The sequence below is a fragment of the Tauraco erythrolophus genome, chromosome 10, assembly GCF_009769465.1.
Source record: "Tauraco erythrolophus isolate bTauEry1 chromosome 10, bTauEry1.pri, whole genome shotgun sequence".
In the NCBI taxonomy this organism is placed as follows: Eukaryota; Metazoa; Chordata; class Aves; order Musophagiformes; family Musophagidae; genus Tauraco; species Tauraco erythrolophus.
In genome coordinates this window covers 8,326,372-8,343,976 of record NC_141474.1, presented here as the reverse complement: position 1 = coordinate 8,343,976, position 17,605 = coordinate 8,326,372, and the positions used below count along the sequence as shown (strand labels likewise).

Sequence of the window (17,605 nt, the reverse complement as noted above, 5' to 3'; positions counted from 1 at the left end):
GGCCTGTAAACCTTTCCAAACTTGTTTTGGACAGTTATTGTATAAAAACATGAAATATATAATCCGTGCTTTTTGAAAAACATAGGTAGAGCAGGTTAGAATTGCAGTGAAAGACACAGCAATAAATTTCTTCGTGTGCCTCTGTGTGGCCATAAAAGATAACACTGTATTACCATCTCTTTTTGGAAAATGCAAAACTTAAGACCTTCAGAAAAAATAACATAGGTGCTGCCTCATTTCCTGAATTCACGTTGCTGCTACATTTCACTCATTACTCTTTTGTAATAGAAAATAAGGACACAAAATAATCCGCCACCAACACAATCCGCTCCCTCTTCTGTGTGGCAAACAACTGTAGTGTAGCAAGAGCGGTCTGTTTTCTCAAAATACTTTTAATAATGTTGTTACAAAGGTGACTTCCCTTTGAAGTGTTTTCCACTTGTACAAGGGTTTTCCTTCTGAAGAAGCAATCTACATCATAGCTTTTCAAACTCGTTTCCCTGCTTTGCTGTCCCCTAGAAAGATTCCACAAAACCAGGCAGCCCACAGTCTAGAGGAGCATGCATACATGACCACGAAGACCAGAAGGTCTTAGACATTACAAGATATCAGCAGGTAGGGATTCTGATCTACAACGTACTTTGCCAAAAAAATGAGACAATTCTGTGAGCCTGTAATTTTGAACCAGACTGACCAGATGAAGATGTGTTAAAACAAACTCACAAACATCTAGAGAGGTCTCAATCACTCTAACATGTTGCACTGATCAGTTTAAATTCAGCCTATGTTACCTGTTGTGTTAGGATCAGGGACAGTTTATTGGCAACAAATAGGATTTAAACATGGAAAAAACATCATCTGCTCTCCTGAGCTTCTCACTCTATGCTCCAGAACAATTGTCTATACAGTAACAAGTGCATGCTGTCTTAAATGCACAGGAACAGATTTTAAAAGCAGCATTACCAAATATTATTAGACTGTGGTTTTGTGTTGGTTTTTTTTTTTCTTTTTTGTGTGTTTTTTGTTGTTGTGGGGGTTTTTTGTTTGGGTTTTTTTGATCACATGTATATATATCGCAACTAAAGCAGATACATAGCTATCCTTAGCTTGCTTCAGAGCAGGTTTTCTACGTGCTAACATCTTTTTATTGATGGAAACAACAACATACCCCACTGTGCTCTCAAGGTCATTAGTTACCCCAAGAGCAGTAGCTGCCATTTGAGATCTTGATGTTTTTTAGAAGAACTATTTGCCTTAGGAGTACTTGCTCTACCCAATGCCAACACAGCCACAGCTAACCTGTTTGCCTGCACTGTAGAACCACTCATGCTACAGTCTGGAAGCACAAAACTCAAAAGCACAGAGATCAAAGACATTCACTTACTTGCACTCCTCCACACCGGTCCCACGTATACTGGAAATAAAACTGAGGGAATTCAGGCAGGGGTGGAAGTTTGAGAAAGAGAAGGAACTCAGATCACCTGCACACAAAGTTCAGAGAAGGGAAAGAAAACAGGTTCCAGATGCCGGCGCCTTCACATTTTTCTAAAGGTGAAGCAAGGCACTTGTTTGTAAAGGTACCACGATACCACACATTACACATTAGTGATAACACGGCTGCTGTCACAGAAGATTACTTATGGACAGACAAGGTGGTAGAACACAAACCCACTCACCGTGCATACAGAGGTTTCATCCCCAGTCTTTACTCTGTTCCGAGCCAAAAGCTGCTCCAAGAGGCCAAGTCTGTGCAGCAGCCAGGAAAACGCCAGCAGCAGCTCCCGACTACCCGCTGAGCCATCGGAGGGGAGCCGATAGAGTTCTGGCCTGCCATAGCCATGGTACCACAATGCTGATTTTACAAACCTAATTTGGGTATCTGAAAAGAAGAAAACAATTAAGAATAACACACTGCACTACTCAATGCATTTACTCATTTAGCTCCAGAAACTGCTGCCTCCTCTAAGAGCAAGGTTTTTAATCAAGTCTAAGATTAGTGGAAGACAGTGGAGATTACAGTCTTTATCAACAACTGATAAAGGACAGGAGGTAAAGGGTAAAAGCCTTCCTTAGGCTGCCCCATTCTGACCTACAGGAACTACTGCTAAGGGAAGAGAAGAAACCAAAGTTGAGATCAAGGCCAGTAATAGCCTCTTGGAGATTAACAAAGGCAAAAAAGGTAAATAGTCATCCCCACTATAACAAGACTCCAATTTACCTATTCATTTTTTATGAGCCACCAAGCACGCCATGAATTAGTAAACACTGAGTCACTTTACTCCTGAACGAAACTGGAATTTAGAGATAGGAGTTTCACAGCCTACTGCAAATCTCTGAGCACCAGTGAGCAGGCAGAGATAACGCAGCACGCCACACTGCATACCGGACCACATGGACTATTTAATTCTTAGGAATGCTCTGATCTATATTCCTTCACACCAGCAAATGTTACCTGACAGCTACAAGAAAGGCTCTACAGAACTAAAACACATGGAGGAAATAGAAAATTATTACTAAAAAAAGCTTCTGACCAGTAAGCCTCAGCTCTGTACTAAGTCAAAAGAATATAATTAGGGGGCACAACGATAAACAGTACATACTGGGGAAGAGCCAACGATTGCTGTAAAAAGAAGTCCTGCTCAAAAAGCTAGTGGAGTTCTCCAAAGGCAACAACAAGCAAGTGATTAAGGAAGATTCAACCAATACAGGACATTTAGACTTGCCAGTGGGACTCAACTAGCACAAAGAAACTAAGCCACCGTGGTGGAGGGAGAGAGAAGGCCCTTGAATCAATGACAAGTGCCTAGCAGACAAGAACCAGAGCGTAAGAACAGATGGTGGTTTCGCATGAGGGCTCTGTGCTAAACAGTCACTGTTCAACCAACTCAGTATGATACACAGACAACGTGATAGTGACAGAAAACTTGGTGCCAAACTTGGTGTGATGTTACTTAGTAGTGAGGAATGAAGGCAGGTCATGAAGGATTGCAGAACCTAATGAGCTCAAGCTTTAAAATGATGGGAAAAAATACTCTTAGGGAAAAAATACTCTTAGGGAAAAAATACTCTTAGGGAAAATGAAAAATTATGCACACAAGGGAAAAAACAATCCTAACTTTACTGACATAACAATGAGTTTGGAGCTGACCACTCAACTCAGGAACTCAATCTTAGATAATTTTTTCATTGCAATATCACACTTGGTTTTCACATGCATCCAAAAGCAAATGGAATGTGAGAAACCTAGAAAGGAGACTAAACAGAACACAGGGAACAATGTTATATTGTTGTCTATATCCACTGTGACCCCACATCTCAAATTCATAGTGTTATTTTATTTCTTCAGTCCAAAAAAAGCTACAGAAGACTTGGAAAAAAAAAAAACAAAGGACAAGTATCATTGCAAGAACAGAACAGCTTCATTCTAAGAGCTGAAGATGCAGGCCAAGAAGATAGTCACTGAGAATGGATGTGACAAAACTCTTTAAAACTGTAAGCGCTGTGGAACAGGTGAATAGTGAGCAATGTGTTTGCATGACATTCAACACAAGAACTGTGAGCCACCAAAGTTAGCAAGCATGCGAGTTAAAACAAGTTAGATGTTCTTCATATATACAGCAAAACTCTGACATTTCTGGCCATGGGATGCTATGGACACAGAGTTACACAGGCTCAAGAAGGGACCGGATTTACAGAACAGAAGTTCATGGAAACTTACAAAATACAAAGATATCCTCTCTGGTTTGGGAAGTCTGAGATGTAAATTACTGGAGGCTGAAAGAATAAGCCCCTGAAAGCATCCTTCTATATTTGCTCTTTCCTTTCCCCTAGGCATCCACTTCTGACAGCTGTCACAGCTGGATGGAGCTAAAGGAACCTTCAGTTTGATCCTGTTTAGACATTCTTACAAAGTACGGAAGAAAGCTGCTCCGTTTTTCCAGTGTAATGCTTCAGTATTTCTGTAGGGTTTCATAAAAAAGGTACGCACTCACACACAAAAGAATAACAGGAAGTACAAACCTCACCCAATCAGGAATTGTCACTGCTGGCCTTTATTAACATACCATTTCATACTCACTTGCCTGCTCCTTGCCACTTGTGGTAAAAGCATCCCTTAGCACTGACACATATCAATCTTTTTTTCTGGCATCAACTGCTGAAGCTCAAAAACCACATAATGACCAACTTCAAAACAAAAAAAAAAACAAGAAGTAATTAACAAATTCCTTTTGAGAGCAACAGGATTTTCAAGAGCCTTCTCAGAGCAAAGAGTGGCTGATTTAACTTGATTTGCTAAAGGAGTCTTATCCACCAAAAGCAATACAAAGCCAAGACACAGGGAGGAGCTATAAGCTAGTAACCCTGTTGTAGCAATGTACTGCTCCCTGCTCTGCTGAGGCTGGAAGGAGCTGGTGGCTATCGAGAGCCACCAAGACCTTTGCTCGCACTGTTCGGCCAACTTTAGGATTTAGGGAAACAAGAGTGCAGATCCCTAAGACAATGCCTACTTACAGAGTGCTTCTCAGCCCAAACACATGGCTGAAAAGATTATACAGAGATTACCATGCATCTTCAGCAGCGGGAACACACAATTGGCCACGCGAAAGCTACAAACGAATTCCTGACAAAGACATTAACTCTGACTGAAGAACAGAAAACAAGATCAAGGGCATGATTAAGCAGGTGACACGATGTTGCAGAGCTATTAATTTTTTGCAGGATTAGTGTTTTGCATAGCAGAGCTTCTGCAGAGACACGTGACAATGGACAGTTGGTTTTAAACCCAGCTTTTTTCTGCATTTCAGACACAAAAAGGAAACCAAAACAGCTAAATCACTCCATTTATCATTTAAACCTGTTGCATTGCAGAACCTGTGAACGTAAAAACAAGCAGCTTTCCTTCACGATGCTAGGGTGGTAGGAATGCCTACGGTTTGCTAAAAATCTTGCTGTAAATATGCACTCCAATCCCTCATGCACAGGGGGAGCGCTCAGATATTAGAGATTTTATTTTCATCACTCTTGAACATTCTCACATGAGGTAGGTTTTCATGTTGCCCTTTCCTTTTCTTTGTGCGTTTGTCAGGAAAGGAACTGCCCTAACAGGTAAGGGCAGAAATACTCCAAAAGGAAGGAAGATCAGTACATACTTTCCCCCTTTTTCAAAGCAAACAAGCGTCACATGCTGCCACCTGCAGTTCAGGGAGCTCCCCAAGATCTCACTTGTCAAAGCAAAGGAATAGAGAGCAAGCCAGGTGGTTTTTTCCTTTATCACTCAGGACCAGATTCACCAAGGCAATTCACCACCTGAATTTCTTGTGTTGCTCTGCTCTTTTCTCTCTTTCTATTTCAACCCTCCCTCTGCAACATGTTGCCCTCACATGAGAAGGTACGACTAGTTTGGGTATCAAGCAGGAACTGTGAGTCAGCAGTCAAAGCACAGATCTGGAACCAGGGCTTAAAGAGCCTTTCCCCATGACTTTAGAGAAGTCACTTAGATTTCCTCATCTCTACAGTGCTCTGCTTACAAGGAAACGGTGTTCAGATAAATGGCAGTAGAGGCTACATAAGTACCCAAGACCAAGATGGATTCCTCCAAAACGTGCAGCTGAGAGAAAAAACATCACTCAGTAGCAGACAGCACCAGTCACTCAAACACCTCCTCTTTGACAGTGTCTTCTTACAGCATTTCATTAGGATTAGGCAATTTATAAAGACAGACCCACACAGTCCTTCCAACTGATCCCCTTCTGCACGCACATTATTTATAAAAGTACATTCAGCAAGGAAGACCAAGCTGTGGATGAACCTCAGGGTTCAGCTCTCTTAAAACTATACTCAAGCAGTGCTCTTCTGATACCTGCAGAATATTTTCAGTGAATTACATGATATTCAAATCAGGGTTATGCATTAGCCTGGCAGGCTAAGATGGAAAGAAACCAAATCAAGTAAGAGAACAGACACAGATACATTACTTCATGCACTCAGGCAAGAAACACCTGCATAGGTAGTGGTATTATGGGAAACTACTACTGCAGAAGAACATTTTCTGCTTCATTTGTCAAACAAACAAAAATATATTGCAGCTCCAGATCTCTTTCCCATGCTATAAAACATGAATTCTGACTCCAGAAGAGAAGCATTTGCTCCAACTGTATAAATGCACATTACACTGCTGCCTGGCCTGGGGTTGTTAACCAAGTCCCTCAGCTCTCGGCCTCTGCGAAGAAAGAGCAGCATGAAACCACTAATCACAGCTTCATCAGTAAGGTTATGCCTAGAGTACTATTACACAGCTTACTTCAACTTGTGCTCCACTGATGAGAGACCCATTGTTCTGACATGTCTAAGGGGCTGGAGTGTATTAATGGCTTCCCACCAAAGTTTACAGTAAGTATTTTTTACTCTGTGAAGAAAAACTTCTCCCAAAACAAGAAACCAAAAGAGCCATTTGCAGAATTTTATAACCACTGACTGGCAGGCTTCAGTGGGGCTTCTGGTTTCTTCTTGCAAGAATGCAACAGTTGCTACATTTTAAAACATCAAACCGTGTGGATTTTTTTCACGTGATCTTTCAATCACATATTTTCAAGCGCATATTTTCTGCTAGCTAGGCAATAAAACACCTCAATGATTTAAAAACATGATGCAGAAAGTTTTTCTAAACAATATCATATCACAACCGTAACAACAGAAGGACTAGTAGCTGTTCTATTCAAAACAAATTTTCATCTCTAAAATTCACCTATATGACAAGATCAGATCAGAAACTGACTAACGAGAAGTACTAACTCCAAACAGAAACACACATTAGGGTGTAACTTTAAAGACTGATAAAAAGGAATTCCCAGACCAAGGAAAAGTTTTCTGGAAAAATCTGTCCTTTTCCACTGGCAAAAACCCGTAAGAACATTCTGTCCTTGCAATGCATTGCCTTCTTCTAGCACCCCACAACTGCAAACGACCCAATATCTGGCACGTAGTCCTTGAAATGTAAGTCTCACCCTAGAGAACAGTGATAAGAACCACTGTGACCCCAACAACACACACAAACTACCAAAGCTCGTTGCTTCCTTTGGAAAAACTTTAAGCTTAAAAAAAAAAAACACAAAAGGGTACAAGACCATTTCAGTCTGGGTTCTCTCTTCCAGAAGGCTGCTCCTTTGCACACACTACCTCTCATACCGAAGGAGTCTTCGCAACCTTCCTCTGGGATTTGGCAACTGCTGCTCTCCTTGTTTTAGCTAAGATAATCAAGAGATTGTACAAAAACAGCAAAGAAAGGAAAGCCTGATCCCTGGACTAAAGCACTAGACATGGATTAGAGGAATCTGTTTCAATCCTTTCTTGTGCTACAAGATCCTGTGCAAACCTGAGAAAGTTATTTAGTCTCATGCCCAAGGCTTCCACCTCATTCCCATGAAAGAAATACATGAAAGACCACAAGTGCTCCAGAGCAGGGACAGAGAAGAAAGGCATTAAAATATCATGTTCACAGCAGATAACTCATTCACTTGGCCAAGCAAAGGTAATCACTGTAACTGGAAAAACAGTACAGATATCCAACCTGAATTTCAGTTTTAATCACTGAGTCACGGCAAAACAAGTTTCTTAAAAATCAGCTCAGTAGTTCTGAGCAGAACCACACATTCCTACCTCACAATCTACCAGCAGAGGCTGGGTTTGCCCTCTCTAGAGCCAGCTACCTGCCACATGCACAGGGAAATCCTATCTCCAAATGCTACAAGCAACTAACATGAGAGCAGTCAGGATTCAATGAGGTTGCACTTGTGCAGAACCACCTCCACAAAGCAGCAGGAGACAGCCAATAAATTGACTTACCATACACAGCAGATTGTGGATGAGTGGAAAAGCAAAAACAGCTGAATGAAAAATAGCAGTCCTGCGAGTAACACACAAGCATGCTGATTTCCTGCTGAGCCACCAGCAAAACTATGCTGCTTTTGCTCCACACTCCTTGAGAATATCATCCACAATGCTTAGCTTTTTTTAACTCCATTTACAGAGACGTCAGATTCCCAGCTCTTCAGGGGCTTAAACAATGTTGTTTAGTTTTTTTTTCTTTTAAGGGCAAAAGCAGATTTCAAGTGGTTTCAACCTGAGGAGACCTCTGTCCATAACAGACAATCCCATTCTCTAAACTTCTTCCGACAATGAAAGGGCTCTAGACAGACACGTTTCAAGAGGTAAGCCTGGGGAGTAGTATCATACTTGGAATAACATGCTTTTAAGAAGTAACTAGTGCCCTGTCATTGTGAGAAGCCAACCCGCATTCAGCTTCCCTCTGGAGTAGTGGTCCTGTCCACAGAGATATTCATGGTCCCTCTAAAACATTCACACACACTTTACTTCTTGTTTTGTCTAGAACTTCCATCCAAAACACTGCCTTTATGGTTCACATGCTACGATTCGCAGCCCTGACATCAGAGTTGATAGAAAATAAACTGCAGAATCATGTATCATATCTGGAACAGGGAAAGAAGGCGTCAAAGGAAAAACAGATCTATTTCTGTAACTAGGTCCACAGATGCTGAGAACACACAAGAACATTGCAGAGATTTGCCGGCAGAGAAATGTCAAAAGGAAGCAAGAGCACCTAGCAGACATAAAAACATCCCAGTTTCCTGGACAAAGCAAGCCAAAGAGGAGCAAACCTGCCTGGACATCTGTGCTGCAACAGCAGGAGTCAGTGGCATAAGCTAAGTTATTCAAAATGGAATATTTCTGACAGGGAGCAAAGAGCCAAAGAAAAGACGCTTACAAAACCAGTCCCAGTAGTTCCCTGGGACAGATGGAAGTCACACAGTCAACCAGACTGACTAGGTTACCTATGACATCAGACTCAGTCCACTTGCCTCCGTGGATTTGTTTCAGAAGAGTGTAGAGCAACCTCCAGAAATCCAGGCTCTGCAAAAGAAAGAGAGGTAGAGGAAGCTCAGCAGGCAAAAGATCCACCATATATTTAGCCCTCGTTAGGCAATCAAACCCATATCTGAGCATCAGCTGTTGCATGGAAGAGCACACCTGCACCCTGCCAACACTGCTGAATCAGGCAGGTTCATGTATTAGCTGTCTTATGAACGCTACCTGCAGTGAAGTTCACTCAGAAAGATGAGGGCTACTAATGCTAGCTGTACAGCAAGACCCAGGACTTCTCCCTGCAGTCCAAGGCACATGCACACAAGAGCATGGCTTCCAAAATATCCGCTCTGATATAGCCACATATGGCACAACTCATCTATGGTCTAACCAGCACTTAAAGACACTGAAGAGATCTGACTACAACGATAGCAAAAACTCACAAACAAAAGGCAGCACAGAGTTGGGACTGGAAATCATTTCTTGGCCACCCTAGGACAGCACACTGACAAACTGAAACAGTGACTCCTACAGTAGAAATTTCAGTCAATACTCATAAAATGCTTAAAATAGCCAACTGAGCAAGTGGAGACCCTGTGTGTGAGCTGGAGACCTCACAAGCATCACCCTGTAAAGCCCAGAAGCGGAAAGACCCATCAGTGTACAATAAAGGGAAGCAAACCTCAGCAAACACTAGAAAGAGTGCTGCAAACCACGGTGAAATACCAAGCTTTAAGTTAAAGCCACCAGAAGACAAAGCCCTTTCACGAGCAGCGAGTTTGCAGTCACGCAACACAGAAACCTCCCCATCCGGGCCTCGGCCTCGCGCAGGCGTCCAGACCCGCTGGGGTGTTCTCGTCCATCCCCACCCGGCACCGGGCGCCGCACGGGGATCCCCGCCCGCCCCGGACACGGCCCCGCACGCGGCGCCGGGGCGGTCGCTAGGCAACGGCGGGGGCCGCCGCCAAACGGCGCCCCGGGGCGGCCCACGCTCACCGCCTGCGGCCGGTCGAACCTGGCGCGGCGGAAGGTGTCGGGGGCAGGCCGGGCACGGGGCGGCAGGGCCCGGCACAGCGCCCCGACGGCAGCCGGCAGCGCCCGACCCCGCCGCTGCTGCTCCGGCTGCCGCCGCATCGCGCTTCACCGCCGCTTCCCGCCCTCTGCCGGCGCGCGGCGGGCGCATGCGCAGCTCCGCGGGGGCGGCCCCTCGCCCTTCCGCCGAGCCCGCCCGCTGCGGCGCCCCCTGGCGGCCGGGAGGGCGCGCTGCGCCGCCGGCGCTTGCACGCGCTGGAACCGCGTGTCCCCGCGGCGTTCTCCCGGGATGTTGGTCGCGCACGGCGCTGCCCGTCGTTTGCTCTCCCTTTGCTCACGCCTCGGGGCAGGAAACTCACTTCTTGCCCTCCCCGGGAGGTGACCCGAGCGGGAAGCGCCCAGGGGTGGCACATGTGCCAGGTCACCTCTTGCCACCAGCATGAAGCAAGGCAGGCTCACCCTCAGCCTCCCCCGGGTCTCCCACCCAGCCGAAAACCCCGAGCGACCCCTGCAAGCTTCCCCCCACCCTGCCTGACTGCAAGAGTTATCGGAAAACCCCAGCTCCAGCTTTTCTAAAAATACACCCCTGCTGCTGTCAGATCGAGAGATGGCTTCTCGGCCGATGGGAGAGCGCACGGTTTGGCAGCAGGGGCTCATCTCCAATCCCCAGCTTCCTGCCTTCCTCTCAGTTCAGTGGGGTGTGAGGCAGGCAGCTCGGGTCCCCGGGAGTATAAACTCTTAATTGAAGCAGTCTCAGAGATTAATCCTTGGGAGGGCAGAGGGGGAGAAACGATTCTGCCGTTTGGGAGGTAGCCTGAGTCACTGAGACAAAAGTCCAGCTATTGGCTGGGTTTACATGGCAGAAACCTGGCGCGGAGATGGATTCCTGCTGCCGGCAGTACAGAAGGGCCACCACCGGTGCGTGCCAGGGACGCCGGTCTGCTCCACCAGCACAGCAGGAATCCTCCAGAACCAGGACTGCCTATGCCTGTGCATAAGACCTCAAAACCCCCACCTGCTGATGGTTTCTTGGCCAATTACCCAGTTCATATCCCATTTAATGTGCAATCCATGGATCTAGCATGATGCTTTTCCCTTTTTTTCCCCTACATCTGAACACCATGCAACGACACATGAAATTCCTTCCAGCTATGGAGCAGCCTCTCGCAGCCAAACGGCTGCTCGCAATGAGGAAAGAAATTGTGTTGGTCCAACAAGACTTTCAGCAAAGCCCCCTTGTTAACGTGAACTGCATTTGCACTCTCTCCCTCTGGTTGCTGCCTCTCCTGCCTCCCACCCCTGTGCCGGGGAACACGGCCCTTTCCAAAACCAAGCACCGCATTAGTGCTCTCCTGGTCCCGCAGATCCTGGCTGCTGCCTCTCCTGCCTCCCACCCCTGTGCCGGGGAACACGGCCCTTTCCAACACCAAGCACCGCATTAGTGCTCTCCTGGTCCCGCAGATCCTGGCTGCTGCTCCAGCCGGCCCTGAAAGGACCCCTGGGTGTGAGTTATCCAGGCTTAAGGATTTTTAAAATATCTCCTCTAGCAGCTGTTGTCTCACATCCTCCTTCATTCCTAATGGCCTGGAAAGCGTTTTCCTTATCCCTCACCCAGTGCTAGCTCAACAATCTCTATCCCCTTCTTTGTTCTCCTTCCTAACAGGTTTGGCACCTCCATACGGTTCCTTGCCTCTGGTTCCCAACAGCCCATGAAGTTCTTTTTTATTGCTCAGAGCCTTATCGGACCTGGATAATCCTCTGCTGTCTTTGGCATCCTTCTCGGCTTTCCATACCTTGCTGCTATCGGGTGCTGTCTGGTCCCTCCATGACACATCGCTTGTCTATTTTCCCGTCCCCACTGCAGTCTCCGGGCAGGAGGACCTTCAGCTGGAGCCAATTTCCTGTGTTTTCTTGACCACTCCATAAACCCTGCTCAAAGCCATCCCTGTCCCCACACACATTCCTCTGTCTAGGCCTTTTCTTCCCAGGGCAGCTGCCTGCTTTGCTGCTGCTGGGACAAGGGCTCTCCTGCAGCACCGTGCATGCACCAGTGGGTGGTCCTGCCCATTGCCCCCTCTTTGGGCTCCTGTCCCCCAGCCAAGGTGTCAGACCCTGGCCAGCAAGCATCGTCACCTGGCACGGGAGCGGTGGCCGGGATGCATGCCGTCCCAGCACGCCGAGAGCCCCCGTGCCGCCTCTCCATCCCTGCTGGCTGGACCAGCCCTGCGGTGCCCCGGAGCCGGGCTGGCCACCCCCACGGCCGGCTGCCCCTGGTCCCCAGCCCCGCGGCTCCTTCGGCACGCAGCCCTGTGGGCGCAGCTGACACAAGGCGCCTGGTGCTGTGGACGGTTGGCACCTGGCCACGGGCAAGTCAGACACCAGGCGGCAAATCCCAGCCTCTCCGGCGCAGCACAGCACGGCGGGGCTCGGTCCCAGCATGCGAGGCCCCACTTATCTGCTCTGCCGGCTGCCTGGGCGGCTTTCCCAGGGTGGGAGAAGGCGATGGGAAAGCGACGGTTTCCGGCTGCAGAGATGGACCTTGTGCTGCGGACAGATGAAGGAGGTGGCAGTCTGACGGACCTGGTGTGCTGTCCTAGCAGTGGTGGCAATGCCACCCCACGGGAGCAAAGCCCCTGCCCCGCTGCATCCCAGCCACCCTCGCCTCCCCTGTCCCGAGCCCCAGCCCCACAGGAACTTATGGACGCTAACAAGCGACGACTGGCTGACATCAGCACACCACTCTGGTGTGACCGTGTGCACCTGGGAGGTCTCAAGACCAGTGGAAGCCTCCAAGAGCCCAGCTCGACCCACCTGACTGCTCCTCCAGGCCCCCCAGCTCTGCCCTGGCACTGGGGCAATTTCGAGAGGAGCCGAGCTGTGGGTTGCCCCAGTAGTGGGAGCAGCCGTGGGGACCACAATGGGACGGAAAGGTCCGGGTGGGCACTGAGAGGCCAGGGATGCTATGCCTGGGGAGGGGTCACCGGGCTTTGCTCCATCTCGGTTCCCCGGGCTGGCGTGACACTGCGCAGCCGTGCAGCCGGACGTTATTTTGGCGCGATGTGTCAGCTGGGGTCATTTCCGCCCTGGGTGACTCAGCCGCGGCCGAGGGCGCCTGTTTGCACCCGCACCATGGTAACCCTCCGCCGCAGACGGCCCCACTGTTTGCGGCCGTTGCCGGAGATGACAGCCGCATCCCATTGCCTCATGCAGATTGTATGCGATAACGGCCATCTCTGCTCGCTCCAGCAGCAGCTCCACTTCCTCACGTCACTGCTGCCCAGCCCTAAGGGGAAGGTGTGAGCTTTTCTGGGAAAAAAAAAAACTTTGCTCTTTTGTGGGTTTTTTTTTTCATGCTTTTATCCCCGTGAAGACGCAGGCAGGAGCCAGCCTGTCTCCCGGCTAGACTCTCTGGCCGTGCATCAGTGCTTCCCAAGCTCTGCTGCCAGCTCAGGGCAGCCAGAGCTCCTCTCCCCTTCTCTATCCTCTCTCCTCTCCCCTCTCCTCCCCGCAGCGGTGATGGCGGCTCAGCAGACATCACAGCAGAGTGCACCTGCTCTCCGTGCCCGTGCAAGGGAGGCTTTGGGCAGCCATAGCGTTTCAAACCCTGAGCAGATCAGGCAGGCTGCACCACTTCCGATTGCAAACATTTCCAGCTCCTTCCCAACGCCTTTCCGGCTCTTTTGTACAGATGGTTCCTCCCCTCACTGGGACGCCGGCCATGGTGGCAGGAAGGAGCAGAGTGGCACGGGGGCCGCGAAGGCAGAGCACCCTTGGAGCAGGGCAGGGCAGCGGTGCTCGGCCCTGCACCACCTGCAGAAGAGTCAGGGATCCCAGCTCCCACCAGCACGGAGCATCCCCAGCATCTGCTGCTGATGAGCCGTTGTGGGCTCATGTGTCCATCAGCTGAGCAGCTCTCCCTGGCAGGGGAGAGGACAGCGCCTTCCAGACTGTCCACCCTGGGATCTCTGCTGACGTAGTCCAGCCATCAGCACGCTCAGAGCAGCCACGTCAGGTCACAAACAGGCATCTCCTTGCTGTAGGGTGCTGATGCTGCTGGGATGGCCAGCACACGGTTGGCACGCCGAGTCGCATCATGCAACACTCACAGATCACGGGGTCCCCGGGAGGAACCGTAGCGGCTACACAAACAGTCTTCTGCAGGTTTTCCTGGACACAATGAATTAGTCTGCAACAGGCGTGTGTGTGGGCTGTAGCATCAAAATTCAAGGTCAGCTCCCAGCAGTTGGATGCCTAAGATGGGCGTTGGCGTTTCAGGCCCTCTGATGCGGGGTCTGCACTTTCAGTATGATTAGTAATTGGGAAGCATTAGAAAAAAAAGATCTGAGATCTTGCAATTCTCAGTTCTCAAGAGTTCCACCCTTTCCTTTTTATTTAAACAGCCAAGTTGACGTTCCTCTGCACAGAGGGAAACTCCCTCTGCCCTCTTCCCCCCTCGGCCTTTAACCCAAGACTCACCAAAGAAAGATAGAGGCTTTGGTGCGGAGCTCTTACACCTTCCCCCTTGGAAACTCTGCCTGTTTCCTTGAAAATAACACAAGAGGCACAAAAGCAAAACACAGCTCTAGTGCCTGGTGCCAACCTTTCTTCTCAGGCTCCTTGCTGGGGTAAGCCACCCACGATCTGGCAAACGTACCCGGGGCTTTTCACACCCAGCTCCTCTCCAACACTGGATCATCAGCACCGGGGACACGGTGATGGTGGAACAGCCTGTCCTCTCCTCTCCTCGCTCCCTGGGTAGACCTCAGTCTCCAGGACCAGGATTCATGGTCTCGGCCGCTTCTCGTTACACCCCTGGCCGTCTCCCTCACCCAGAGCCCCTCTGCCTTCAGTGTCTTCTGCTGCTTCAGTATTTGCTGCAGATGTTGTTCCCCATCAGGAAGGAGGTTTGATCCCCTCTTTGCCACCTCTGCAAAGCTGTTTGCTCTGCCAGGACGGGGCTTCCCCAACCTGCTGCTTTGCAGAGCTGGGCCAGGAAGTCTTGGATCGTCACACACGCTTGCAGAGCTCCTGCTGCCCGACGTCAGCTACACGGTCCCTCTTACCATTGCCCAGATAAGAAGGCAGATTTATGAGGTGTTAAGAGATGAGCAGACACGTTCTCAACCTAAAAGATATCAGAGATCTTTGAGTTTAACACAAATCAACCTTAAAAATACCAAAGTAGTGGTGAGCTGGGTACCACCCGGTTACAGACCGGCTTCATCCCCATGAGCCCCGCGCAGTGAAGAGCAGAAACCCCTGCAGCCGCAGCCCCCGTGCCATGCTCTGCCCACCCTGCCTGCACCCTGCCTGTCCCTGAAGGTGTCACATCAGTGTCCCCAGCAGAGCTGGCAGGGGACGGGGTCCCAGCGAGGCGGTGTTGAACCAGACCCACCGGCTCCCCAGCATGCGTTAGCCCAGACATGAGCTGGCAGGACATGGCCACGCTGGCAGGACACGGCCCTGTCCCTGGGCTGCGGCTGCTGCCTTTGCCAAGGAGAGCCCCAGGAACGATGCTGAGGGCAGCACCCTGCTGTAAGGCTGCCAGCCTAAGCCATCCCTCTCACCAGCTGCAAGCTCAGGGACACATCTGGCCTGTGCTTCGGATTAAGGTCTGTCCCATCTGTGCTGGGAGGAAGACGCAGGGCTGGGGAACCCACACTGGCCCCTCCTGCCTGCACTCTGCCTTCACCAGCGGCTGAAGCAACACCCCCACCTCTTATAGATCAGCTAAAGGACCCCCCAGCCCCCTTTCTGCCCTCCTCTCCTTTTTTCCTTCTGTACAGAAAGCTGCAGAGCTGGGGTGGGTAGCAGCAGCAGTTTAGTTTCTGAACCCAACGTGTTTCCTGTTCTTTGCCAAAACCTCTTCTGCTTCCCTGCCCAGGGCGTTGAGGCTCGCCCACACCCAGCTGCCAGAGGAACGGGTGATGTTGTTTGGTTTCTTCGTGACAGTGATGAAGTGTTTATAGCAACCATTGCCCCGCAATCCACAAACTTCACTGATCTCAGCCCAAGCTTCTGAAATAACGGCAGAGGAAGCACAGCCCCTTCATCCGGGGTCAGCAACGGTGGAGTTTCAGGTCACCAAAACAGGGGACCTTTGTGCTGGACATCACCAGGCTGGAGATCACAGAACACCTTTTGTTGTCCCAGATGGGCACCTGCGATGGCAATGATATCCTGGTGGCTGCTGGCTGGTGACCAGGCAGGACGTGGGGGCTGCCAGCCACCTCCCGAGGGTCTTCTCTCTGCCTCAGGAGCGGTGGGAGCAAGCGGTATGGCACACTGAGCCAGCATCCCTTGGCCGCTCCCTAAAAAAGCTGGGATTTGCCCTGAGCATCCTGCTCTCACCAGCTCCCCTGCTGCAGGAGCAGCACAGCCAGGACATCACCACACTGGGAGGGGAGGGACATCCCTGCGCTTCCCCAGCTCCCACAGAGGCTCAGCGCCGAGAGCATCGCACTCGAGCTGTGCTGGAAGCCACACTGCTCCAGGTCAGAGATTTACTGTTCAATGGAGAAAAAACTGTGTCTGCTGACAGCCCACCTCCCCGGCACGCCGGCCGCTGCCGAGCCTCGCTGCGCCTGGCTCGGGTGCGGATTTCCTATCCAAATGTGATACAGCTGTTTCTGCTTCCTCTCCAAAGACCAAAGCGAGTTTAAAAACTCAATTTATTATGTATTTTCTTTGACCAAGGCTCCTCGTGGATGTGACCCGTGCCTGAACTGCCCAACCTCACAGCGTCAAGGCTGGAGCAGGCAGAGAGCGTGACTTGTACAAGCACTGCGCTCGGAGGGAGGATCCCGACAGCAAGTCCTGCGGCTAAACGCCATCTCGGAGGGAGTGCCTGTTGCAGGGCAGGCAGAGACGGTCAGAAGGAGCTTTATGGGAATCAATACCCAAGGGCTTGTCCGCAGAGCTCACTTGAGGGACTCCCAATTTTTAACCCCCTCCTCTACATGCAGCACGGAGCGAAGCAGCTGCAGGATCAAGTTTAGCTTCTTTGCAGGTTTCCTGAGGCAGCACAGACCTTGCACAGCTCAATTCCTACGTCCCTCCATGCACCCAGAGCAGGGAGTGTTGTCTCCATTCACCACATCCACGTTGCAAATCGGTGGCAGAGATGGAAGCAATGGCAGCCGTGGGCAGCACCCCGCAAATGGCAACACGCTGCCTCCCACCCCAGCTGCAGCGTCAGCCCAGCCTCTCCCAGAGCAGCGCTTGCTTTTCCAGCCCTCTCGCTGGATCCCTTGCACCTGGAATTAGCTGCTTCTGAAAAGCTTTGGTGCAGGGCCCTGTTGGGAAAGAGCCCAATTCATGGGTCCCTTTCCCAGCTGGACACGTATGCAAGCCCAGAGGATGACGAGACTCCTGTTTGCCGTTATTTTTAATGCTGAGGGTAAGCGCTATGTCACTGGCATGCTCAAGGCTGCTGAGATTATATCACTAGATCGCTTTGAAGCCCGGTTTGCAGAGAAAAGCCATATCCCCTGTGCCCCAGGGGCAGGCTGCGTGCCAGCAGCAGAGCAGAGCGGGACCATGTCTCGCTGGCCAGGAGGCTTCTGGCATCCTCGGGAAGCTGCCGGCAAGGGCAGCGGTGGGAGCGGGTGGGCAGGGGCCCTGTGAGCCCTGGCTGGCTGGGAGACATGGTGGTGGCCAAACAGCACTAGCCAGGGTTTGCCTTTGGCACAGA

General features: G+C 50.1%; 1 protein-coding gene across 1 annotated transcript in view; it reads right to left on the bottom strand.

The window, feature by feature from the left end:
* TEDC1 (tubulin epsilon and delta complex 1) overlaps positions 1 to 10,353 on the bottom strand; it is a 74,322-nt gene extending 63,969 nt beyond the window's left edge. Inside the window, 3 exon segments of the mRNA XM_086617707.1 lie at positions 1,677 to 1,879; positions 8,850 to 8,928; positions 9,877 to 10,353. Of these exon segments, the coding sequence (XP_086473833.1) occupies positions 1,677 to 1,879; positions 8,850 to 8,928; positions 9,877 to 10,353 (759 nt within the window).
* Positions 10,354 to 17,605: the final 7,252 nt, after the last annotated feature.